Source organism: Suricata suricatta, chromosome 14, assembly GCF_006229205.1.
Source record: "Suricata suricatta isolate VVHF042 chromosome 14, meerkat_22Aug2017_6uvM2_HiC, whole genome shotgun sequence".
Lineage (NCBI taxonomy): Eukaryota > Metazoa > Chordata > Mammalia > Carnivora > Herpestidae > Suricata > Suricata suricatta.
This window is the reverse complement of record NC_043713.1, coordinates 13,252,286-13,277,758: the sequence shown is the minus strand read 5'-3', so window position 1 is coordinate 13,277,758 and position 25,473 is coordinate 13,252,286. Positions and strand designations below refer to the sequence as shown.

Sequence of the window (25,473 nt, the reverse complement as noted above, 5' to 3'; positions counted from 1 at the left end):
CGCTGCGGCGGCTGCGGGCCCGGTTCCCCGCGGCCTCCGCGGTCCCCGGAGCCCCTGACCGGGTCCCCAGCCACCACTGAGCCTCACACACCCACTGGGGACGGAAGAGAGTCCCCGGGCCACCAGAGGAGCTGTCTTCTTACGCGCTGGGCGTGATGCAGGAGCAGCGACGCCTACTGGGAAGCCGCGTTGGACTCCACTCCTGGTGGATTTATGCAAATAGGAAAAGGTGAGTGGTTGAACTGAGCCTGCCTGACAGCAGGGGTGAGGGGAGGCAGGGCGGTTTGCCTAACATAGAAACACGCATTCCATTTCTGGGGCCACATTGACACTGCTAGGCAAGCACTTTCCAAGCATTTCAGAAGGATCTATTTACTAACCAAAAAAAAAAAAAAAGGAAAAAAAAAAGATATCAAGTCTGTTTTTAGGGAGGTCCCTGGACAGTCTTTTAAACTCAGTCTAATTGCTAACTTTCTTTAAAGGCAATATGACAGTGATCATCTATGACCAGTTTGAATCCTAAAAGGGCCACTTGAGCTGGAGTCTCTGAGCAAGCTCCCTTGCCTGTAGGTACAGGTTGCGGGCAGGTGCGCGGAGCACCGCCAGGTTAACACCTCCAAGCTTCGATGCAGCCCCCAGCACACAGGGAGCTCGGAACACATCATTACATTTCCCTCAGCAATGCTTTCCTACTCAAAACCTGCCTTCCTATTTTAGAGCCTTTCATAATTAGGAATGCGTCTTTTCTGTGGACTAGACTGCGCATCGTTCTTTTGTTTGTGTTAGCTATTTTTATTTCATATACTCCTCCACATGCATTTTATAGCTTTCTTTTTTATAACAGATGAGCCAATATGGATACTTGATTACTGAGGTCCATTGCTTACGCTAATTAGGGTTCAGTGTTGTGCTGTGCGTTCTGTGGGTTTTGACAGATGTGTGACGTTTATCCACCATTGTCGTATCTTACAGATTAGTCTCCCTGCTCCCCACCCCCAGCCCGGACTCTGCCTACTCACCCTTCCCTCCCATCCCCAGCAACAGTGGTCATTCTCCGCCTCCGTGGTTTTGCCTTTTCCAGACGTCATCTAGTTGGAATCAAACAGCATGTAGCCTTTTCAGATCGCCCTGTAAAGTAATTCACATGGAAGTTTCCTCCATGTCTGTTCATGAAATGATAGTTCATTTCCTTTTTTGCTGAAGAATCCATTGTCTGGATGGACCACTGTGTATTTATCCATCCACCCACCAAAGGATATCTTGGTTGCTCCCAGGACTTGGCAATTATGCATAAAGCCGCTCTAAACATCCGTGTGCAGGGTGTGTGGATGTATGTTTTCGACTTATGCGTAAATACCAAAGAACAGAATCGCTGAGCCGTATGGTAAGATATGTCTAGTTTTATAAAAACCTGTCGGACTGTCTTTCATTTTGTGTGGCTTCCATTTTGTATCCCGCCCAGCAACAAATGGGAGTCTGTCGCTCCACGCCCTCACCAGCACCTGTGTTGTCAGGACTTTGGATTTTAGCCCTTCTGGTAAGTACGTAGTAGTACATTATTGTATGAATTTGCATACGTATCTACTGACATATGATGCGGAGCGTCTTTTCATATGTTTCTTGTCATCTTGTTTGGTGAGGTGTCTGTTCATATCTTTTGCTCATTTTTAGAAGCTGAGTTGTTTGTCTTCTCATGCTGAGTTTTAAGCGTTCTGTGTATATCTTGGATGATAGTCCTTCGTCCGGTACGAGTTTTGAAAATCGTTTTCTCCTTGTCTTTTCGTTCTCGTGCTGCTTTGTTCTTTCCATTGCAATGAAATGGAAATGTGCGAATATTGAGACGGAAGCCAGTCGGAGGGTTCCATGCTGTCTTTACACCTGCCCGATGCCACAGCAGGAAGACCCCAGCAGCATTTCCTGGTGCCTTCATCGACATGCCAGGGCTGGGCTCCTCACTGCTTGCTGGGTCCTTGACCCAGAGCTGGCACAGATCACTTGGCCGTGGGTGTGGACCCTGGGGGCTCCCAAGTTGTTTCTGGGTAGGGATAGCCAGGCACTTTCAGGGGGGTTGGCCGCTGCTCACCCCTTTTATTCTTTGCCCAAAAGACAGAAATCATGGGCTTCCAGTGATGTACCCTCCCCTAACCTTCTTCAACCTTATTTGGGACACAAAGGCTGAGTCCCTCTGGGATTTGTTTATAGAAACATACGTAGTAAAAGAAGAAGCAAGCCAGTTTTTGTTTATTTTTTTAATATTTATTAATCTTTGAGAAAGATGGAGTGTGAGTGGGGGAGGGGCAGAGAGAGAAGGAGACAGAGAATGGGAAATAGGCTCCAGGCTCTGAGCTGTTGGCACAGAGCCAAACTCATGAACCATGAGATCATGACCTGAGCCAAAGTCAGCCGCTTAACCGACTGAGCCCCCCAGGTGCCCCATTAAGCCAGTTTTTAAATGCAGGTGTCAAGCAGGGGCTGCAGGTTCCGCCGATTGCTCCTCAGTGCAGATGTGACGCCTTTCAGGACCGAACACACACACACACACACACACACACACACACACACACACACACACACACATGGACCTTCAGAGGGCCTTGGTAAAACAAGACAATAAGCTAGACCATGGATCCTGTCTGCATCCCACAGGATGGAAAATCAGTGCGTGGCGGTGAAAGGGAAGTTCAGCTCTGCAGAGGGGCTTTGCCCACGGGCTTCCAGAACATTCCTCCCACCCCACCCGCCTCATGACAGGCAGAGGCAATGTCCTCATGCTCCCGAGTAGCGAAGCTTCTGGGGCTGTGAAGCTCAGTGGGAAAATGCGCACGTGTTGGGCTACATTGTAAAGCATGGCAAAGAGAGGCTGACATTCTCTGCGGTGTGTACGGCCCCGGGGAAGACAAGTCATCGCATCCAGCAGGTTCGGGGTCCCAGCTGCCTCCTAAGTCCGACTCTCCCACCTGATGGCAAGTGGAGGTGTGTTTGCTCTGGCAAACATGGCAGTCATTCTTGATGGAATACAGTTGGAAAAGTCCAGGGCAAGTGGCGGACTGCGGTGGGTCAGGGGCTCCTCCCGCGGCCCTGAGTGCCCTCTGGGGGGCATGTGACACGTGGACTCCAGGGCCCGGCCCGGCCCCACTGTGCAGCATGCCCGGGGGCGGGGGGGCATCTTACAGGCTTCCCGGCTACGCAGATGTGCACTGATTTTGAAAGTCATGAAGTTTAAAAGCACAGAGTTTAGAAACCTTAAAACCTGGATTCGGACGCAATGTCCTAAGGCTTTAGAATAGCCAAGTATCTTCTCTGAAGCTCAATATTCATTGAATATTAATTCAATATTAATTGTGGGCCTACAGCGTTGCCTCATAATTCCTTTAACCTTACGTGGAACACAAAAGACTTGAGTTCCTCCTCATATTTTTTTTAGAGACGTGGAGTAAATGATACGTAAGCCAGTTCTTAAGCTGAGGCTTCCTATAGGGGTTACAGTTACAGTAGCCATAGCTTTGGACAAATATGTAAGTACCTTCATTTGTATCTGCAAAGTGGGTATAAATGGCGCCAGGACCCGTACAGCTACCAGAGGTCCTGAGGCTAACGTGTTTGCGACATGCACTGGAACATGAGAGCTTCTCTGAAGAGAAGGAAAAGGGTGTCAGAAAATACAGAATGTCTCCCTCTTCTGCTCCTGTGTTTTATTTCACAGGAGGTAATAATACTGACTAGGTTTTGGTCCTTATCATGTGCCGGGCATTATTCTAAGCACTCCATGCATTATTTAATCCTCAAGCAATGCTTTGAAAAAGGTTATAATTATGATACCCATTTTATAGATGAAAAAACTGAAGCAAAGAAAGGCTAAGCAGCAGGCTTCTGGTCACACAGCTAGTAAGTTACCAAGTCAGGATTTGAACCTGGGGCCTCAAGCCTGGAGTGCTCTCGTCTCCTAGGGTCTGCAGCCTGATAATAAACTGAAGGAGGAACATTGAAGTCCACTTCTTGAGCAATGGTGCAAGTCTAATTCCCCTTTAGCAACCATATGGTAAGAATGTCCAAATAATTATTATTCCGGAGCCTCCAGCAGAGCAAAAGTTTTTCTCTGATGAGAGTTACAGATCGTATCCTTGCTGAGATGCTCACAGTCTAAACCTGAGATGCCCAGTGTGGTGGCCACTAGCCACAGGAAGCTGTTTGAATGAACTGATCGGTGGAATATGAGAGTCCAGCTGTGGACCCGCACAGACACCCGACGCTGATTTTTCAGTGAAGGTACAAAGGTGATTCAGTGGACAAAGCGTGGTCTTTTCACAAAATGGCACCAAAACAATTGGATTTCCATATTCCAAGAACTGAATAATCCTCACCTTGCATCTTATGCAAAGGAGTGCATTTAATGAATGGTCCATTCAACTCAAAATGGACTGTTTACATTGAAATGAAAAAAAATCTATAAAATTTATAGATGAAAAACAGAGTGAAAAATAAAAAACCTTTGTGACTTTGGGCTAGGCCAAGATTTCTTAGGTGCTCCACTGAAAACATGATCCGCAAGAGACTGAATTAAACTGGGCTTCCCCAGAATTAAAACTCTGCTCTTTGAAAAACATTCAGAAATGAAGAAGACAAGTAATCAACCAGGAGAAGATATTTGCACATCATGTATTTGATCAGGGACTTGCATCCAGAATGCGTAAAGAACCTTCAAAACTCAATGATAAGAAAACCACATACTACGAAATGGGCAAAAGACATGAACACGTCACCGGAGCAGATATACCAATGTCAAAGAAGCCCATGAAAAGTTACTCAACACGAGACAGCAGGGAAATAAAAATTAAACCTACAAGGAGATACCCCTACAGACCCATCAGAACGGCTAACATTCGAGACTGACCATAACTGTTGTCCGCCAGTTTGTGGAGAAAAGGGTAGGAATGTACAGTGGTACAGCCGCTTTGCAGAAGTTTGCCCGTGTCTTCACAGGGTAAACAAAACACCGACCATGATCCAGCCACACTTCTCTTAGGCATTTACCCAAGAGAAGTGAAAGCATTTGTCTCTACAAAGATTTGTACAAGAATGTTCACAGCAGCTTTATGTGTTCATGCCGAAAAAGTGGAAACCACTGAAAAATCCAACAGGTGACCCTGTGGCAACTCCACATAGTTAAATATTATTCAGCAATAAAATGAAACCAACAGAGACAACGTGGATGAATCTCAAAATAATTTTGCTGAATGAAAGAAGCCAGAACTGCCCCCCCCATGCAGAAGGCTTGACTCTGTTTACAGTACCTCCTAAGACATGCAAGCTAATCTCCAATGACAGAAAGCAGATCAGTGCTTGCCTGAGTGTGTGTATGGGGGGGGGGCAATAACAGAGGGATAGAAAGAGGGGGGCATGAGGAAACTTCTGGAATGCTCCCCATATTCACTATGGTGATGGTGGTAAAGTTTTTACACTTCGTGTGCGGTTAATTGATGCCTTTTACATCACAAAATAGCTGTTGAAACCTTTAAATGTTTAAATAAAATTTAAAATTCAGTTGCACGACCCATATTTCCAATGTTCAATAGCCCCGTGTGGCTAGTGGCCACCATATCGGATGAGAACCCTCCCATCATGGCAGAACGTCCTACTGAACAGTGCTACCAGCACAGCGCCTCCTCTTCCAGGTTGGCGCCAAGTTCTACTAAAAAAGAACGTTTCTTCTGGCCAGAAAGCCCACTGCCTCTTGTCTACAGATCAAAATGGATGATGGAGGGGAGGGACATTTGTCACAAGCAATCGTCTGCCATCAGGACAGGCCATTAGAAAGGGGCTGGGTGGCAGGTGCTACTGGAGGGAAGCCTCAGGGTGACTCTGAGGCTGGGGAAACCTGCTAAGTGACTTGGGGGGACTAGAGGGTGGAGGGGGAGGGAGGGACACAGAGGTAGCACTGGCAAACATCAGGATGGGAGAAAGCTCCATCTCCTCTAGCGATGGATCTTTTGGTTTAAACTGGATGAGGGAAACAAGACCCTAGACGGGAAGGGATGGACCCGGGTCGCAACTGGATTAAAGACCAAGAGCCATAGCCTGGAGAAGCCAGGTCTCCTGATGCTGGGAGTCTAGGTTTCGGTGATTAGGAGACTTATGTAGGAATTGTAATCCTGTGAGAAATGTGGAGCACAGCCCCTTTTGCCAGTTGGGAGCACAGATCTCTCGCTTTCTAGTTGTGTTCTCAGACTCGGTGCACCCATAGGTAATCTACCTGTTCAGTGCAGCCCAGGGACCCACCGCCCCTCCTGAGAACGATGTGTCTAAGTGGGTGAAATCAGGGACACAGAAAGATGAAGAAGCCGGGGGTGGTAAAAGGCGGTTTTGCGCCAGAGCCTCCCTGTTTGGGACTATGAGGCCCTTCGTCCAATCTGTTCTTGTCATTCCGCAGTTCTCACCCAGATTCCAGAATGCAAGGGAAGGAAGAGTTTGGCTTCCCTAGAAATCAGGCCTTTGGGGCATGGAGGGAAGGAGTCAGAGGACAGAGGACCCCGCCCTCCCCCAAGTGCGACCGCGGGGTCCTCCCCACCTGTTCTGCGACCAAGTTCGGACTCCTGCTCCTCCTCCTCCAACACATGGGTTTGAAAATATCCGTTTGACAAAAATACGTTGGGACCCACGCCTCAGTGCAGCGCTGGGATGAGACCCTCACGTGGAAATGCAGGGACCAAGGGTCGTGCCTGGTTTGAGGGCACAGGGGCTGGAGGAGGGGGCGGGCGGCCCAGGGTTGCGACCCCGCGGCCTCCCAGCAGAGGGGGGGGGGTGCCATCAGGGTGGGGGGGGGGTGAGGACACGTGTGCCCCGAGGGCAGCCAGGGACCTTGGGGTCGCCTGTCTCCATGGCTGCGGGAGCCAAGATGTGGGCTCAAGAGGGTGAGACTCCCTGCAGCTCCATCCCCAGGCGGGCGGGGGACACCCCTGCTGGCCTCTCCAAGCTCCTTTTAGCAATGAGAGAGACACCCAGAGGACGCCGCCCCGGGGTTGGGGGTCGGGGGGGGGGGAGTGCTGTAATGCCAGGACGGGGGATGCTAAGTGTCCGGAAAACGACAGCCTGGTCCCACCTGGGATCGCCCCTGCTGAAGGCCTCCGGCCCGGGGAGGATGAGCCAGCCCCCGCCCCCTGAACTGTCAGGCAGGAGCGAGTTCCTGAGCCAGGGCAGCTGGGGGTTGCCAGCCCTGCGTCTGCAAGGAGGTGACAAAGGACCCTTGCCAAGACAATGGAAACACAGCTTCCCCCAGGGCTGGTGGTCTTGAAAGTGCCTCCATGTCCCCGTCAGCCCGATCCCCAGGGCCTCAGCGGGATGGCCCCGGAGCCCAGACCAGCAGGCAGCCCCGTAAGGTCAGGAAATCTTTCCTGTCTGATATCTTCTCCCCTTCTCCATCCCCCCAGGATCACCCCCACCCCCATCTGCCCCAGGTTTGGAGTCTCAGCCTTTGGTTCTATCCTGAATTGAGAAGGGAGAGATTGGAGCCCGGAGTATCTGCAGCAGAAGTGTTTTGCACAGTAAGTTCTCGGTCACTGTTGGGTGAAGTGAGGAAAACTCCCCCCGCCCCCCCTTGCCCCACACCGCCTCCTTCTTTGCTCTTCCTGGAATCAAGAAATGCTGATTCTCTGAGAGGACGGTTTAGGACCGCAGGCCTGGAAAGAAGAAATCCTGAAGGCTTCACACCCCTGGATCTTTTCCCAACGGAGACGAGAAAAGGCCCTTCTGAGCCATCAGCTTCCTTAGAACAAGCAGATGGAAAGGCAGGAAAAAAACAAAGCAAAAGCAAATGGCCTCATTTATCTATTTTTAAAATGATACATGTGAAACATGAAGACTTGTTCAAAAACATTTTTTATAAGAGTAAACAGTTAAAATCCCTGGTCTTGGGGCCCGATCTTAATTCTCTCCTCAGGGACACCTGCTGTTAATGTGAAGTGTGACCCCCCGCCCCCCACCGTCCTCTGGCCCCGGGGCCTCTGCCTTCCACCTGGTACCACCTGCCAAGGGGCCCCACCTGCAGGCCCTCAAGAGGCCACCGCTGTTCTGATCTCAACGCCACAGATTCCTTTTGTCTGTTCCCGTGTCCTTTTGTGTCTCCAGCACTTAATGTGGGAGCTCAGTCCCGTCTTCCAGGCCTCAGCTCAGTTATAACCTCCTGCTTTTTTTCAGAGCACATCACAGTTCACGGTTTTTGTTGGTTCACGTGTATACGGTTCTTCTCCCCAACTAGAAGGTAAGTGTCCCCATCCAGTCACTGCTGTCCCTTGTGCCCGTAGCACAGTGTCTAGCGTGTGTAGATGATCAACAAGTATTTACCCAGTGAATGAATGTGTGTGTTAGTGAAGGGACAAGACGCCCGGGTATTAGTTTCTATGGTCCTGAATCCAGAACTAGTTATAATTTGCCCAAGTGCTGGCCTCCGCCTGAGGCCTCAGCGCTTCTTGTCGCAAAGACAATATTCACCAGATTCAGAGGTGAAGATGGAGACGTCCTGGAGCTCTGCCAGCTGGCCGCAAGCAGGGAAGTGGGCTCCTTCTCACCCTGTGTACCAGGACTGTTTCTCCGCCGGAACCGGGCTCGCTGTATGCTATGCAATCAGTGTTTTATAAAACAACTCCGCTTCGGCTCCGCAAAAAGGCTCTGACCAGTAGCAATTTCGACTGGAGGGAGAGAGGATGCTGTTTTTAAAACTTCCTTTATATTTTGTTATGTTTAAAAATTTTTTTGTTTTTTATTTATTTTTGAGAGAGAAAGAGAGACAGCGTGAGCAGGGGAGGGTCAGAGAGAGAGGGAGACACAGAATTGGAAGCAGGCTCTTAAGGTGTTTTAATTGTGGTGAAATACACTTCACATGAAATTTACCACTGGACCAGTTTTAAAGGACACACACATTCCGGCAGCATTCATACATTCGTACTGGGCAACCAATCCCTGAACTGTTTCCATCTGCAAAACTGGACCTCTGTAGCCATTAAATGACTCCCTGTTCCCCTCACCCCCGCCCCGTGCCCCGAACCTCCAGCAGCCACCCCTGTGCTTTCTGTCTCTGTGAAGTTGACTGCTCTGGGAAGCTCATGGTAAGTGGAATCTCTAATAGAGGATTCACTATTTGTCTTAGCACCTGACTTCTTTCACTTAGAAAAGTATCTCCAAGGGGCATCCGTGTTGCAGTGTGTGTCGGAACTTCCTTCCTTGTGAAGGCTGAATAACATCCTGGCGTATGTGTGTGCCCCGTTTCGTTTGTCCTTTCATTCTTCTTGGAAACTCGGGTTGCTTCTGCCTTTGGCTGTTGTGAATAAGGCAGCTGTAAATAACGCAGAGTACCTCTTTGAGGCCCTGCCTTCAGTTATTTGGGGCATCAATTCACGTGGGAGTTGCTGGATCATAGAAGAGTTCTGCTTTTAATTTTTCGAGGCACCGCTGTGCTGTTTCCCAGAGCGGGGCCTCCGTTCCGAGTCCCGCCAGCAGCAGAGAGGTATTCCGATTTCTCCGTGCCCTTGCCCACACTTGGTATTTTCTGGTTTCTGGAGGGTGGCCATCGTAATGGGGGTGAGGTTTTGATTTGAATTTCTCTGATAGCAAGTGGTGTGGAGAGCATGTTTTCACGTGCTGGTTGGCCATTTGCACATCTTCTTTGGAGACCTGTCTGTTCAAGTTCTATGCCTACTTTGAAATCAGTTTGGTTTTGGTGGTGATGGTGGTGGTGGTGGTTTGTGAGCACATATTACTTTTAAAATTTATTTATTTATTTATTTATTTTTTTTGAGAGACAGACAGAGACAGCACGATCAGGGGAGGGTCAGAGAGAGAGGGAGACACAGAATCGGAAGCAGGCTCCAGGCTCTGAGCTAGCTGTCAGTCAGCACAGAGCCTGACTCAGGGCTCAAACCCACGAACGTAAGATCATGACCTGAGCCGAAGCCGGACGCTTAACCGACTGAGCCACCCAGGTGCCCCCACATATTACTTTTAAAATCAGAAAGGAATCTATGAAGAAAGGGGGAGAGAGCATACAGGAGAGGAGGCCAGTTAAGAGAATGGAGTGGGTAAAAGCGTAGGCTCTGAAATTAGAATGTTTAGTCACCATAATTATTGAGCACCTTCTGTATGTCAGGATAAGCTAACTAACACGCCACCCTAACAGCTCAGTGACCCAATACAAGTCTTGCTCACTTATTTCAAGTTCAATGTGGACTGAGGTGGGAAACAGGATGGAAGATAGGGAGGGTCAATACGTCATCCAGGGACTCTGTGTCATGTAGTCATTTAGGGACCTCGGCTGCATCCATCCTGTGACACTGATGTCCACCACATGGGGCCTCCAAGGTCACAATAGGAGGGGATAAAAGGGAACGTTACCTAAGGGTAACTTTTTATGGACCAGTCTTTGCCGGTATTACATCAATCTAATCTTGTAATATGACCCCACCCACGGCAAAGGAGACGGGGAAACATCCTTTTCCTATGTGCCCAGGAGGAAGGGAAATTGCACTGTCTCTGCAACAGTACGTCCCTTTGGTCACCAGACCGTCTGATCTTCCCACACAGAGCGACACTCGTCCCCTTCTCCCGGGAGACAACCCAGAGTCGTATCCAGGATCTCCAGGTCACGTACGTTCTTCTCCCTTGGGACCACACGCCACTCTCGTGTTCTGGTGACCAGTGAACTAAGGGGGATCAGTGGTCTGCCCCACGCCCCACACCCAACACACAGTAGCAAAGTGGAAATAATGAAACTCTCACTGAGATAAAGGAAGGCACAGTAGCCTCTGGGCCAGAGAAGTGGCAGACTCCTCCTGTGAGACAGGGTTTATGAGGGTCCCCGATCAAGTTCTGGTCCGACCTCTGAAGGGCAGGCCCTGCCCATTTTTCTCCGTGATCTCATCCTCACCTCAAAGGAGTCTTTCCTTTCTGATAACCCCCCCACCCCCGACTACACCTGGAATGTTCTTTGAGGAGGAAGCCCTTCTCCTTGACAACATCCGGCTCTCAGAACCGTCTTCATTCCTGTGCACTTGTCTGCCAGAGTCAGACACGTTTTAAGGATGACTCCGTGACTTCTCTGGCACTACTTCTCTAGAAGGTTATGGGCTTAGTGAGGCAGGGAAGAACTCTGCAAGGCCAGGCCTACTGGAAACCTGCGCGGCGATGTAGACTGACAGGTTGGACACAGGAGCCTGGCCCGTGGGGAGTAGTCTGGGCTGGAGAGGGAGAGTGGGGAGCCGTCACATCGCTGGCCTTCATCGGCAGGCTGGCGTGTGTAGACAGGCCAGGGAAGAGGTCTAAACACCGAGCCCTGGGTCACTCCAGCAGCCAGAGAGGTGGGGAGGCACTTACCAGCAGGCGAAAGGAGGGACCTGGGAGTAGATGAAAATACAGAAGAGCGTGGTGTCCAGGAAGACAAGTGATGAACGTGTGCTGATAGGTCACTGAGGTGACGACTGAGGCTTGACAACAGAGGGAGTGACTGGTGACTTTGGCAAGGGCGGTGTCCACGGGGCGGTGGAGTAAGAGGCTCAGTGGCTAAGTGGCTCCAGCCACCAAGGGGAGGAGAAAAGGGAGTGACCGTGAGCGTGAACAGAAGAGTCTCGTGAAGGGGAGCAGGGCCCGCTGGCCCGCGAGCCCCGAGAGAGAGAGAGGGCACAGAGTGTGCGCAGACGCTGGGGCCTGGGGCAGTGGGAGGTGACGTCTGCAGAAATGACGTTTGTAGCGTGAAGTTAGAACCTGGTGAGCAGCTGAAGGGGAGGATGAAGAGGTGTAGGGGGTGGGGGGGGGAGGTGTCTGACCACAGGAAAGAAGGCAGGAGTGGTCCTGATGGAGTGGGCGGGGGAGACGGGCGAGTGTGGGGCAGCAGGAAGGGCCCCGGATGTTCGGGCGTGTGCGTATAACGAGAGACAGCCTTGTGGGGCTGGTGACACTCTTCAGCAGACGCAGTCACGTGAGCAGGGACACGGAGCAGGCAGAGGGTGTGATTTAACTGAGGCACCCATGCTTCTCAGGTGTTTGGGTTTGGACAAGACTGGACCTCTACCTGTCCTGGGCCTCCAGCTGTCCTGGGCCTCCAGCTGTCCTGGGCCTCCACCTGTCCTGGTCCTCCAGCTGTCCTGGGCCTCTACCTGTCCTGGTCCTCCAGCTGTCCTGGGCCTCCACCTGTCCTGGTCCTCCAAGTGTCCTGGGCCTCTAGCTGTCCTGAGCCTCCACCTGTCCTGGGCCTCCAGCTGTCCTGAGCTTCCACCTGTCCTGAGCCTCCAGCTGTCCTGGGCCTCCACCTGTTTTGAGCCTCCAGCTGTCCTGGTCCTCCAGCTATCCTGGGCCTCCACCTGTCCTGGGCCTCCAGCTTGCAGATGGCAAATGGAGGGACTTCTCAGCCCCCGTAGTTGCATGAGCCAGCCCCTCACAATAAATCTGTCTACAAATCTATGCATATCCTATTAGTTCTGTCTCTCTGGAGACCCCTGACTATCACAGGGCATACTGGGGAAGTGAGGAGAGAAGGTGAGGAGTGGCGGGCTTAGAGAGGAGGGAGGGGGATGTCCTGGAAGAGCAAGGGGAGCACCTGGCCTGCGCTGGCCCAGCAGGGAGGACAGGCATCGCCTGAGATGCTCCCAGCCGCAGTGCCCTCAGGACTGAGCCCGGGCTGCTCTGAGCATGAAGGTGAAGAGGCTGTAAACGTCGGAAGCCTGGGGAATCGGAGAAGGGAGGAGAGGCGGTCACGGGACACAGACTTCATGCACCAGGGGAAGGGTTCTGAGTCTCAGGTGTTTAGTGCACACGTTTGTCCTTCCTCAAAGAGGACAGGAAACACCCAAGGTCACAAGACTCCTCAGTGACGGGTGTGATCCTGATGCCAGAGCCCGGACTCTCCTGTGTCCCAGGCTTCTTAGCAGGAAGCCCGGGAGTCTCTTGTCTGCCTCCTATTCCAGAAAACCCTAGGACTCCAAGCATCTTTCCTTTCCTACAAGGAGACCCTTAGGTCAGTGGTTGAAACCCTTCCGTGTTCACAGATCTCTCCAGGATGCTGGACAAAATCTGTGGATTTCTCCCAGAACAATCCACGTACCCACAAGGTGTCACCCAGTGTTTCCAGGGGGCACGGTTTTCTGAAACCCCTCCAGAGCCCTCAGGTGGGCACACGCCACCCTCTGGCCTTCTCATCGGATGGAGGTAGAGCTGAGGTGAATAGTAGGTTGGTCCTGAAACAAAATGGTCCAGTGGCCCTGATGTGACCTCCATTGGTAGAGCCCGTTTTTAAGGACCTGGTGACCAAGCCACCATTTCCACAGCTCACTGCCTTGTCAGAGTCTCCCGGACATCCTGGCAGAGGAGACAACATTTACACAGAAATGTAGGGCGTGGCTGCTTCCGCTGGGGGTCCAGGGCAGGGGTGGGTGTTGTGCAGCTCTGTGCCACCCAGGGCTAGTAAACACACACCCTGCTGCCCCCGCATGGCCCTAAGTAGGTCACCTGGCCTGCTCGGGGGCGCTTTGGAAGTGTGTTCCTCAGTCAGCAGGTCAGCCCTGTCTGGGAAGCTTCCGGGCGCTCCTCTCTGGGGAGTACCCAACCCAACTCCCAAAAGCCAGCTGCGGTGTGGCCAGGGTTTATGTGGCCCCCCCCCCCTCCATAGCCCCACAAGGAGTCCCTCCAGCCTCCAAGTGAGCCACCATCTCCAGCTGGAAACCAAACCTACACGTGGGAGCAGAAAGGGCACCTGTCCAGATGGCCCAGGGCTCAGACGTGAGGACCCCCCAGGGAGGCCGAAGAGAGCCCGTTCAGGAGGCCTGAAGAGGTTCCCACGGACACCCCTCGGGAGTTAGCAGGACCTTGAATTCTCTTGCTGGCCAGACATGCCTCATTCTCTGCGTCCCCAGGAGTCCCTGGCTTTTTTTTGTCTTCTCCTGTCTTTTCATTTGACGCTCAAGAAACCCAGCCCTTGTTTCGCACTGGACATGAAACAATCCGTTTGCCTTCTCCTTCTCCCTTCCTGCCCCCTATTTGCTGGAGAAGATGAAGACTTTCCAACCAGTAATCACAATAAAAGCGGCCCTTAATCTCACCAATGATAACAGGACTGAGGAACATCAATGTAAGCAGTTATCTTTGTCATTAGGGTATTAATACGTGCTCAGGACGGATATGCTGAGAAACCAGGACTCCTTTATGTTCTGATGACAATGCCAAAGTCTAATTTCTAGGCAGTTGCTAGATCACCAGATCCCTGTCACCCACATAGAATATTATCATTTCCTAGACCAGCAGGGCCCATGTTATCAGCACGAGTTAGGCCCTTTTCCTAGTAAGAGTCTTAAGTTACTTAAAAAAAAAAAAAAAAAGTTTACTTTCACGGTACCCCTGACAGGCGACAACTGGCATAGGACACTGCCAGGGGTTGGGTCCTGCACGCTGGCCAGCAGGACCCTAGTCCCCAAGCGTCTCTGCTTCTGCCTGGACACCCCCCTTGGTGTTCCCTTGCTCTCCGCTGGCTTCCTCTACCTGCTCGCAGATGCTGTTCCCTCCAGACCTCCATACGTCCCCTCTGATTCCCCTTCCATCACTCGCTGCCTCCTCGCTCTCATTCCGGACAGAGGGGTGGATTGGCTTGCTAAGGCCACCCTCAGGATCGGGCCACAGCTGCTCTGATCAGCTAGGGAGAGGGTGACTCGGGCGGTACAGCATCGGCCACGAGTGGGCCAGCTTGCTTCTAGAACAGGCACGCACCTGAGAGAGCCCGTAACTCACCTCCCAGAACGTAGTTTCAGATGCTCTCGCGCCTCCTCCTCCAACGCCACAGCCAGTTATTGCCCCCAAACAAGAGGGCAGGGCCATTTCGGAAACCGCGGGCTCAGCACAGAGCTGCTTTCATCCCTGGTTATGTTGGTATCCCTTCTAGATACTTCTCTCCATTCTGCAGTCTGTTTACTAAATGGTTAATGTAAGCACAGCCACTATAGATTGCATACACCCTGGAATAGAAAAGACAAATTGCATGGGCCCAAAGAGCCACCTTCTCCACCTCCCTTCTGGACCCACAGGCTCCGGTGATGGCAGGGATGGTGGCATCATTGTGATTTGTCCGCAGTCACATGTGAGATGCCATCCTAACCTCACGGCATTGGACCTGCACTATTAGACTAACCACCTGTGGGTGGTGGGAGAATTTGGGGTCCCCACCAAATTGGGGTCTCACTCCTTTTGCCCCGTGGTGACTTTTGGTTACTTGGTGTGACTTCTGGAGCCTCTGCCTGGTGGAAGGTTCCACACTGTGGCCAGCGCCTACGTCACAGGGAGAGCCACTTGGCTTTCCAGCTCTGTTCTGAGGTCTCCAGATTCACTGAGGGACCAAGAACCCTTGCAACACTCATTTGAGTGAGACACGCCCCTTTTTATGAGGCTGGGGATTTTAGGGTGCTCTGGCCCATGCAGAACCGAAGGGGGCTGCCTCTCAGTTTCCCGCTCTGGGGTCTTTGGGCTTAGGGATGAACCATTTTGCAGCTCCATGTGTTTGGGTCACCATGCCCTTTGGAATGGCCGGCTCTCAGTAGCTGCAGTTGCGCCCCAAAGACCACTGTCCCTCAGCCTTCTTTGTTTACTGATAACCTGGGCTGGCCTCCACGCTGGTCGTGACCGGCGGGGAGTGGGGGCGCACGAGAGCCTCGTATCCTGTGCTTTTCCTCCCGGATCTGACTTTGACCTTACTGCATAATGGCAGGTTGGAGAGCTTTGCCCTAGAAGCTGTGGACGGGGCAGACACACAGAAGCACACGCTGCCGACTATCAGGATGTTATAGGAGATTCACTGACATTTACAAATAAACTCAGTCTCTTTGCCAGACGACCAGTGGGTCAGCATTTCCGTGCACAGCGCCGCTCACCCCACAGAGGGCCCCAGATGGTCCACACTCGGCTTCCCCGATGGTGATCACACGTGAGCCTCCAAACAGTCCTCGAGGCTAGTTTCAGGATTCCTCATCTTATAACTGGGGAAAGAGGCAAAGACCATTTAAGGAATTTGCTCAGGGTGATGAGGCAAGAGTAAAGACCTTGATTTCTTAACTTTTAACCCTATTCTAGGCCTTTCGTTTGATGTGAGAAAGTCTATTTAATTTTAGCAAGGAGGTGTGGCCAGCAGGGCTGTTTCTCAAGAAAGGGAGAGAAGCCTCAGTAAATGCTTAAGAAAGTCACCCTTTATGCCCCGGGCTTCCTCGTGGCCCGTCTTGGTGACCTTGTTATCTTTGTTAGAAATGCACTTTGCCTTCCACAGTGCTCTGCGCATTCTTCTGCTGGGGCAGAGCGAATAACTAACTGGCAGGCCCGGCCACGCTTTGTCCTGAGCACTTTGCGTCCACCCGGCTTCCTCCCCTGGAGATCAAACTCTTCATTCCTTTTTCCAGTTTCCTTTGATGCAGGCCTGTGTGGCGGGAGGAGGTGCCTGGCGGTGCTGTTCTGAGGACTCACGAAGGTCATTTCGGTTCCTGCTTCTGTGAAAAGGACGGATTTGGAGGCAGGCAAGCCGCCGGCCGTCCCCTTCTTCTGCTTTGTGTGTGTGTTTACATCATCTCTTTTTAGCAGTCATTTTCCTGTATATGAGAATATGAACCCTTATTTTGACAGCTGGGCAGTGTCTTTGATATGGGAAGATGTCACTTGGGAGAGGAGGGTGACAGCAGATGGGCAGCAGCTGTCACCCCTGCAGCACTGCAGTCACCCCTGCGCACAGCTGTGGGCGGCTACGGTGGGATCTGGGAGAGGGGGTGTGTTTCTGTCCATTTTGTGTTTGGCCAGGTTCGCGGGGCTGGACACTGTGTGGCTGCAGGCACCGTGCTCCGAGTGGTCAGAGCCAGGGGTCCCCGGCCATCACGGAAGAGGGAAGGAGGGGACTGAGGAGACAGAAGAGGAAAAATAAGAGGAGCCGAGAGCCCCCCAACAGGTGCAGTCCGGGGATGGGGGAGGGCCAGGACGCAGGGGCGGGGGGAGACCCCAGGCAGGGAAGGGGGATCCCAGGAGCTGGTAACAGGGAGCTGGGCGCATGGACGGGCTGACCGTCTGAGTCATCCTCATCTGTTCAGGCTGTGGTGACAAAGTACCACAGGCCGGGTGGCCGGGAAACAACAGAAATTCATTTCTTATTTCTGGAGGCTGGGGGTCCGAGATCGGAGGCCGGCCCGGCCCTGCTCTGCTGAGACTTGACTTGTCGCTCTGTCCTCGCCTGCTGGATGGGGGGCGCAGGAGCTCATGGACCGTTCCCTGGGCTCCACCCCCTGGGCCCAAGCACCCCCAAAGGTCCCACCTCCTCATACCCTCACACGGTGGGGTAAGATCTCCACCTGTGAATCTGGAAGGGGACGCACTGGGTCCAGGGCAGGCTCTCGCCTGAGACCTGGAAACTCTCCAGCCTTCTTGCGGATTAACGTCACAGAGGCCGCCCCCGCCTTAGCAGGGGAGCGGAGGGCCAACCCCCCTCCAGGGCCCTCATCCGTCAGCGGGTGAGAGCTGGAAAGCCATTGGCCAGCTGGCCTGCTCTTCCGGCTGCCTGTCCAGGGAACTGAGTGTGAGACTTTCCAGCCCTTTCTCAGGGTCCCAAGGCAGACAATGAAGGTCCATCGAGGCCACGGTATTGCTGTTCCCTCAGGGCCATGGGGCCACAGCTGCCCAGTTCACGTGTCAGCCCAGCTGCAGGACCAGCCCGGCATCTTCCGCCGACCCCTGCATGCACGCACACACACACACACACACACACACACACACACACACCACACACACTTCTCCCCTGCTCCCGCCTTCCGTTCCCAGTGCCCTGTCCTGGTGCTCCTTGTCATCACCACTGGCAGCAAGTCCCCCCTGAAGGCCCCCAGAGGCCAGGGCTTTGTGGGGACTTGGGGCCCAACGCCATTCCCAAGGGTCAAGGGTACAGGAACCCCAGAGACAAGTCTCTGCTTCATCACTTGCTGAGATGAGCCTTTGAGGACAGCCGGGCGCAGGCCCAGGGGGCGGGCAGCCCTCTGGGGTCTGTGACAAGGGCCAAGGCCACTGGACCTCAGGGAGGACAGCCAGGCCCCTCCCTGGACCCCTGCCCTTCAAACTCTGATCATCCCACTAAATCAGGGCACTAGGACTAGCCTTGACCTTGAGTCAGAATCTCAACCCCCGGCGTATTGCTGGGGGGTGCGTAGAACCTGTTTAGGACCCTCTGCTTTCTCCCTTCAGTCTGCAGACTGTGAGCTGAGAACATGCTGTCCTCCAGGGGTGCCCTGGAGCCCCCTCCATGGAGCCGGGGAGGCCGCCCCTCGTTCCTACCCCCATTCTGGTGGGAGCCTTTCTGGCAGCCATTTGTGCCTCTGCAGTCATGGGGACCTTTCTAGAAGCCTCATGGAGCCCTTTCCATGTATGGCACACTCAGCTGATAGGAGCTGAGGCTTCTGGGGACAAATTCTAGCACTTTCTAAAGAAGGGCCTGTTCGCACAGTGGTTCAGCTCTGAACTCTGTATCTTGGAAGAGTGAGAGGGGGCAGGGAGGTGGGGTGGCCGAGTCCCACTGGCTTCCACAGGTTTCCTGTGGTCATGTCTTTCCCATGTCAGAAGTCTCCCGAGCTGTGGCCACCTGCCCATGGCTCCCAGGGCGGGGGTGGCCGTGTGGCCCCGCAAAGGCAGGAGTGACAGCATGCCTTGCTGATCCTCCAGGCCAGCTCCTCCCGGGTGTCAGCAAGGTGGCCATGGGCCCAAGTGGGGGAAAGCGCCGAGGGGACAGGTGGCCCCCAGTGCTCAGAGCGCAGAGGAAAGCATTTTCCGAGTCTCACAACTGGGAAGTCCCCAAGACAGAGAAGCTGCTGACTCCTTTGGGGACCTTGGCTGACAAAGCATGATGTTGGCAAGAAGCAGAATGAGACGGACCCCAGCAAGGCATTTACAACAAGGTCTGAGGAGATGGAATTATTTTTTAAGACTGAAGAGATCAGGCAGTGCGGTATTAATACTTTGGAAGCAACGCTGATATGAGTAACACAACAGCTTGTCAGTTCTGACCTTTGTCACCGGGAAGCTGACATCCGTGCATGTGACACACACTTCCAGGACTGTGAGCCCGCGTATACCTGGGAGGGGAGGTGGGACTCTCCTTCGGCCTCTGCTGAGAAACCGTCCTAAGGGGCGCCTGGGCGGCTCAGTTGGTTGAGCGTCCAGCTTCAGCTCAGGGTCACGATCTCACAGTTTGTGAGCTCAAGCCCTGCATCAGGCTCTGCACTGTGTGCACAGAGCCCCCTTCAGATCCTCTGTCCGTCTCTCTCTCTCTCTCTCTGCCCCTCCCCTGCTCACTCTCTCTCTCAAAAAAAAATAGATAAGCATTTAAAAAGAAAGAAAAGAAAAAGCATCCCAAGATACATACCCTTGGTGGCGACTTTGTTATAGAGACAAGGCTGAATTGCCTGTGATCTGTCAAAATATTGTAATAAACCAAAAGACCATTACTTTAATAATAACAAATGCACTTGCATCGCGCCTCTCAGTAACATAAACCAAAAAGAAACTCAGTGAGGTTGCGGGGAGCCTGGGTGGCTCAGTTAGTTAAGTGTCCAGCTCTTTATTTGGGGGGGGGGGAATTTCTTTTTTTTTTTAATGTGTATTTATTTTTGAGAGAGAGAGAGAGAGACATACAGACAGTGTGAGCAGGGGAGGGACAGAGAGAGAGGGAGACACAGAATCTGAGGACAGGCTCCATGCTCTGAGCTGTCAGCACAGAGCCCGATGCAGGCCTGAACCCACAAACCGTGACATCATGACCTGAGCTGAAGTCGGACGCTTAACAGACTGAGCCACCCAGGCGCCCCTAGGCATCTGGCTCTTGATTTAAACTCAGGTTGTAATCTCATCATTCAGGGGTTCCAGGCCCATGACAGGCTCCATTCTGACAGCTCAGAGCTTGCTTGGGGCTCTCTCCCTCTCTCTCTGCCCCTTCCACACACACACACACACACACTCTCTTCCTCCCTCTCTCTCTCTCTCTCTCTCTCTCTCTCTCTCAAAAACAGCAATGACAACAAACAATACCAGTGCAAGCAGCTTACAGAAAAACCTAACCAACACTGAAAACAGCTATTTGTTTCACAAAAATGCTCTTTGGATGTGTGCAGAGAATCAACCTCAGTTTACAAAGCTGTGGTCAATACGTATGTACAATCTCACATTCTCCTTTTCTTCACTAAGATTTCATTTACACCTTTCCATTTGCACATTATCCCAATATCTAGTAGCTAACAATATTTATTGACTCGTGTTTCCTTATTGAGTCTTAATGGTTTTCACTGTTTATTTTATAAAGAGTGGTGCTATGTACTTTGTATAAAATCATTTCCATTTTGAGGGACAGCCTCCCAAAGTGAAACTATGGGGTCAAAAGGTAGAAAGGCTTTAATACCTCATTACATATTCCCAAATCCCATTTCTGCAAGAATAAACTTATTTTTGGTTCCACTGGCAATATAATATATAAATAACCAATTTCTCATACCTAACAGATTTCTTTTCCTTTCTTTTCTTCTTCCTTCTCCTTCCTTTTTCCTTCTTCCTCCTCCTTTTCTTCTCCTCTTATGCCTCTTCCTTCTTCAATAGCATGAAATATGATATAAAGAATTATTTTAATTTTTTAAGTTTATTTATGATTTCTTTTGAGAGCCAGTGGGGGAGGGGCAGAGAGAGAGGAAGAGAGAGAGAATCTCAAACAGGCTCTGAGCTGTCAGGGTGGAGACCCACATGGGGCTTCATGTGGGGCTCGAACCCATGAACCGTGAGATCGTGACCAGAGGAGTTTGGACACTTCACCGACCGAGCCCCCCAGATGCCCCAGAATTGGTTAATGTTTTTATTCGGGAAGCGGAGATGAGGCAAGAGCCTGTCCTCTGGCTTCACGTCTTGTCAGGGTTCTGTGGCGAGCAGCCTGGGGCCTGTGTCGGGACGCGGGCGACCCGGCAGAGGGAAGTGGGCAGAGCGGGGCTGGCCCAGAGCACGGCTGCCCCAGCCCCCACCCTGGCCCCTGGCAGAGAAAGGGTGCACCTCGGGAAGCAAGTGCTGGACTCAGGGACACCGAGGAGAGCGTGGCGTCCAGAAGCCACATACCGCTGTGGGTCACTAGAGTTTCCTTGCTGTCTTCTGTTTGAAGGATGGCGGCCATGTGTCCTTGATCTGCCACCATCTCAAACGGTGGCTCCAGTTGTCCCCTTACAGTGCACCCGTTCCTTTCAGGCCATGTGTCCCAAATTTGAATTTGGAAAATCTGGTCACTACTATTTCAGGACGTTGGTCGCGCCCACTCCACTAGATGCAAGCCTGAGAGTAGAGACTGTCTTATTCATCATCCCAAAGCGCCGTGGCCCCTTCCTTCCTCCTTCCCCTCCCCTTTCCTTCTGAAAGCGGTTCTGTTTGCACTCTTGTCACTTGGAGACCTGATCTTCTTTGAAAATACAGATTTAAAATAGTGCTCATCTCTTTTCTCTCTTCCAAGCCGTGTGCACACGCGTGTGTGAAAATAGGTTCCGTAAATACAACGTTCCTTAATGTTTTATATGTAGCAATATAGAAGGTAAAGGCAGTAATACTGCCTATCAAATTAATTCTTCTGGCTACTTCACTGTGCTGATGACAACTGAGGGGTATTCATTCGAAGTCACAAATGGCACTGCTTTCACTTAGGATCCAAATCAGAGTTGGCCCGGCCAGTGAAAGATCCAGGCTGCAGATCTGTCGTGCCCAGAGCTCTCAGCTCTGAATCCTAGTTTGCAATAAATACTATAAAGGTGGAGTTGATAAACACTTTTAGAAATCACCTGCTAGTCCAGCAGACCCGTACAGCAAAGTTTCTAGAGTATCAGGAGAAGAATTCCAGCAAATGCTTTGACTCTAAATTCTTCATATTCCTGACTTTACGACAGACCTGGCACTTAGCATTTTCTTCCAGGCCCCTCCCCCTCTCCCGGTGTAGTGGCCCAGGAGCCAGACTGGTTGAGCTGGCACGGAGTCTCCAATATGCGAGGAGACCATGGCCGTCCTGGACCTCGGATAGCTCAAAATCAGGCTTGTGCTGTGGATGGGGTGGGTGCGTGTGGCGTGAAGGCGACAGCTTAGCACTTAGAAAACGGTAAATTTCATCTGGCAGGGATCGTGTCTTTCATTGTCCATTAGGTTTTTATTTATTTTTTTAATGTTTTATTTATTTTTGATACAGAGAGAGACAGAGCATAAGAGGGGGAGGGGCAGAGAGAGAAGGAGACTCAGTACTGGAAGCAGGCTCCAGGCTCTGAGCTGTTAGCACAGAGCCTGACTTGGGGCTTGAACCCACGAACGTGAGATCTGACCTGAGCTGAGGTCAGAGGTTTAGCCGACTGAGCCATCCAGGTGCCCCGTCCATTAGGTTTTTAAATGCACCAGAAGACTTGACCCACAAATTCAAGGCAAATGAAGAGGTGTCCTTTGGACGGTGAACACCATCTCCCTCATTTGTGGCCTCCCAGCACCGTGGCTTACGGGGCTGATGTGAGCCTAGGGTGGTATAAAATATCTTCCGCGTCTCCCGGCTCTGTCGCACCTGGCCCCAACCCCAAGCCTTCTAAGCCCAGGAGCCTTTACACTTCACAATTGTCTGTTGTCCAGAAGCTAGCCCTGCCCTGGCTTGCCTGCCCTAAGGCCCTGGGGCTTCAGGTCACCCAGCAAGTATCTGTTTCATCCTTCTCCGACATTCCGCATGACATTAGCTAGACCTGATGCACAGCAGAACAGAGCAGGCCGGGAGCTCAGGCCACGTTACCTCTGAGACATTGCTCCCAAGGGCCAAAGACAAAGCAAGGCAGAAGCTCCACTAGTGTGGAAGGATGGAGGTAGGAATATAGACTCCGAAGTCCAGAGTGTCCACTGCTGTCCATGTAGAACTGCAATGGCCACTGGGACCAGGGGAGAGGTCTGCCATGAACAAGGCTGGGCCTGGGGACAGCAGGAAGGGCTCTGAGCTAGAGACCTGGCTTCTAGACAGGCTGACTTGCCTATCAGAGCAAGTAGGAAGGGCGGAGCCAAAACCTTGGTTCTGGACCCTGGGTAAAGGTGACACATTCTGTGACCCAGAAGTCTCTATGGGGGACCTTGGCACTAAGGATTGTTCACTCATTCAGCATGTATGCTGAGCTCCTCTCACGGCTGGATAGTGACCTGGGAGCTGGGGACATCACAGTAGTAAGATGAGCATGGCTTCTGCTCCTGTGGAAAAACAAAGCAAAACCACTGGGAGGGGAGGGGGGGAGTTGAGTAGGAAGAGCTGGGATGGGTGGCAGAACTTAGCATTTATAACCTGGGGTGGGACTTCACTGTAACGCCTGCCAGCTTGCCAGTCAGGTTCCTGCCTTCACTATGTTTGGCTCAGGAACAGAGGGGACTCTGGGGACAGAAGAGCATCGGTGATCAGCTGAGAGCACTGGGAAGCAGCCTCAGGCGGTTACTAGCCCAGAAGCCAGAAGGTGGAAACAACCCAGGTGCCCCTAAATTTTTTTAAGCCCATAATATAGTAGATAAGCTTCCTGCAAACTCAGAATTCTTTTCCAGACCATCTTCCCCACTTGGCATGTCATCCTTATGAGAGTTAGGAAGCTCCAAAAGAATAAACTCACATGCTCTCTGGTGGAAAAATAAAGCAGAACAAAACTGGGAAGAAGCAGAAGCAGAGCGAATGGTGGGGGGTGTTGACCCTTTCTGTGCGCTTACCTCAAATGTTGTGTGCACCGCTAACAAGTTGTCAGGCGGTGCTGATCGGGGACCACACTTTGAGAACCGGGGGCCTCTCCAATGCGCTTCCAGAGTATCACAACCACAGTGGGGAGTTCTCAAACTGTGGCAAGAAGGTTTATGTGGAAAGTTTATTGCAATGCTAGAATCTTGAGTCCTTCAGACATTTGTGCTTTTTTTTAAAGTTTATTTATGTATTTTGAGAGAGAGAGAGCGCGCACGCGAGAGCAAGCAGGGGATGGGCAGAGAGAGTGGGAGAGAGAAAGCCCTAAGCAGGCTCCAGGCTGTCAGTGGAGAGCCCTGTGTGGGGCTCATTCTCATGAAGGTCTTACAGACCAAACCGTGGGACCATGACATGAGCTGAAATCGAGTCGGATGCTTAACCCACCGAGCCCCCCAGGCGCCCCAGGATGTTTGTACGTTTTAAAGCTTCCCCAGCTGATTCTGATGTAGTAGATTCTGGTTCCACCGGGGAAGAAACGTTACCCTATCTTCCGGTGGCTCCCTTTTCATTGACATGCTGATGCTGATGACTAAACCAGGGCCTTTGGACAAGTGGATACGTAGTTTCCTCATGTCTGTGACCAGTTACTGAAGGTTTTTTTTTTTTTTTTAATGTTGTCCTGGAAATGTGATTTGTGCATTACTGGGTTGGAAAAGTTAATGAGGAGAATTATGAATCCTCTGACACCAGAGACCACACCTAGTGTAATTCATAGAAACTTCAAAGAGGTAACTTTTCACTTGGTAAAAGGAAAAGACTTTAATAAACTGGAAGGCTCTGGTCATGGGGAAGGTTTTCTTGGGGTGTAGTGCCTATGCCCTTTTTGGGTGAGTTCCATGTGGCCGCCATGAGGAAATCTAAGAAGGAAATGGACTGAGTCAAGGGTTCCCAGATGACTCTCTGAACAAGGTCAGTTTCGGAGTCACCTGGGGTTGTTAAAATAAATTCTGGAGTCCCACTCATGATGATTTGGTCTTGATGCCACTGGGGTGGGACCCTGGCATTGCACTGACACACAGGAGGCTTTAAAGTGCTAGGTCTGAGAATTTCTAAACGGGAGCTATCTGCCATCCCTTCCCAGTTCCACGACTGTATGAAAGAGGCTAGAAAGGTTAGCTTCTAAAGGTGGGAAAATGCAGAAAGATCAAATAATTTTCTCCTTCAGATAAAACGGCTCCACTGAAAAGTAAAATGGATGGTAGTATTTTTAGCTTTACCAAGGGCACCCATAAGAAACAAGCTTAAACTCCAGCAGAAAGGATTTGCATTACAAGAAGAAAAATCTCCTAGCAGTTGGAGATTATTAAGCATTGGGATGGGTTGAAAGAGTTGGTTGTGGAAGAGTCTTCTCTAGAGATTTCTAGAGCTGAGAGCCTTACTTATCTGTCTGGAAGGCTGTGTGGGGTGTGATGTTAGGCCCCCTTACAGCGTGGATGCCGCTGTTCTGATTTCCACAGCAGCACAGTACCTCACGCACACCGCCTCTCCCAAGCCGTCATGAAGCCTTCCTTCGTTAGTAGATCGCTTATAAAACCAAATCAACAAATGGTGGACAGATGAAGTATCATACTCATAAGACCTGCGTGTGAATAGGAGGACAATCCTGTGTCTTGTTGACCAGTCCCCCAAATCCCCTGTGGATGATCTCACGGGCATCAGCTTCGGTCATTAGCATCTGTCCACAGGCACCAAGTCTC

The 25,473-nt window shown here is 51.6% G+C and overlaps 1 protein-coding gene across 3 annotated transcripts in view; it reads left to right on the top strand.

Annotated features, from left to right (window-relative positions):
- The first annotated feature begins 7 nt into the window (after positions 1 to 7).
- The window catches only part of LOC115277947, a 54,532-nt gene continuing 29,066 nt past the window's right edge, over positions 8 to 25,473 (top strand). For 2 of the 3 annotated variants that reach the window (XM_029922369.1, XM_029922368.1), the window contains exons 1-4: positions 8 to 229; positions 1,463 to 1,537; positions 7,425 to 7,538; positions 8,191 to 8,254. In XM_029922369.1, the coding sequence (XP_029778229.1) occupies positions 1,469 to 1,537; positions 7,425 to 7,538; positions 8,191 to 8,254 (247 nt within the window). In that variant the 5' untranslated portion in view covers positions 8 to 229; positions 1,463 to 1,468. The remainder of the gene's footprint in view (positions 230 to 1,462; positions 1,538 to 7,424; positions 7,539 to 8,190; positions 8,255 to 25,473) is intronic. The other variant, XR_003902604.1, reaches the window with a different exon arrangement.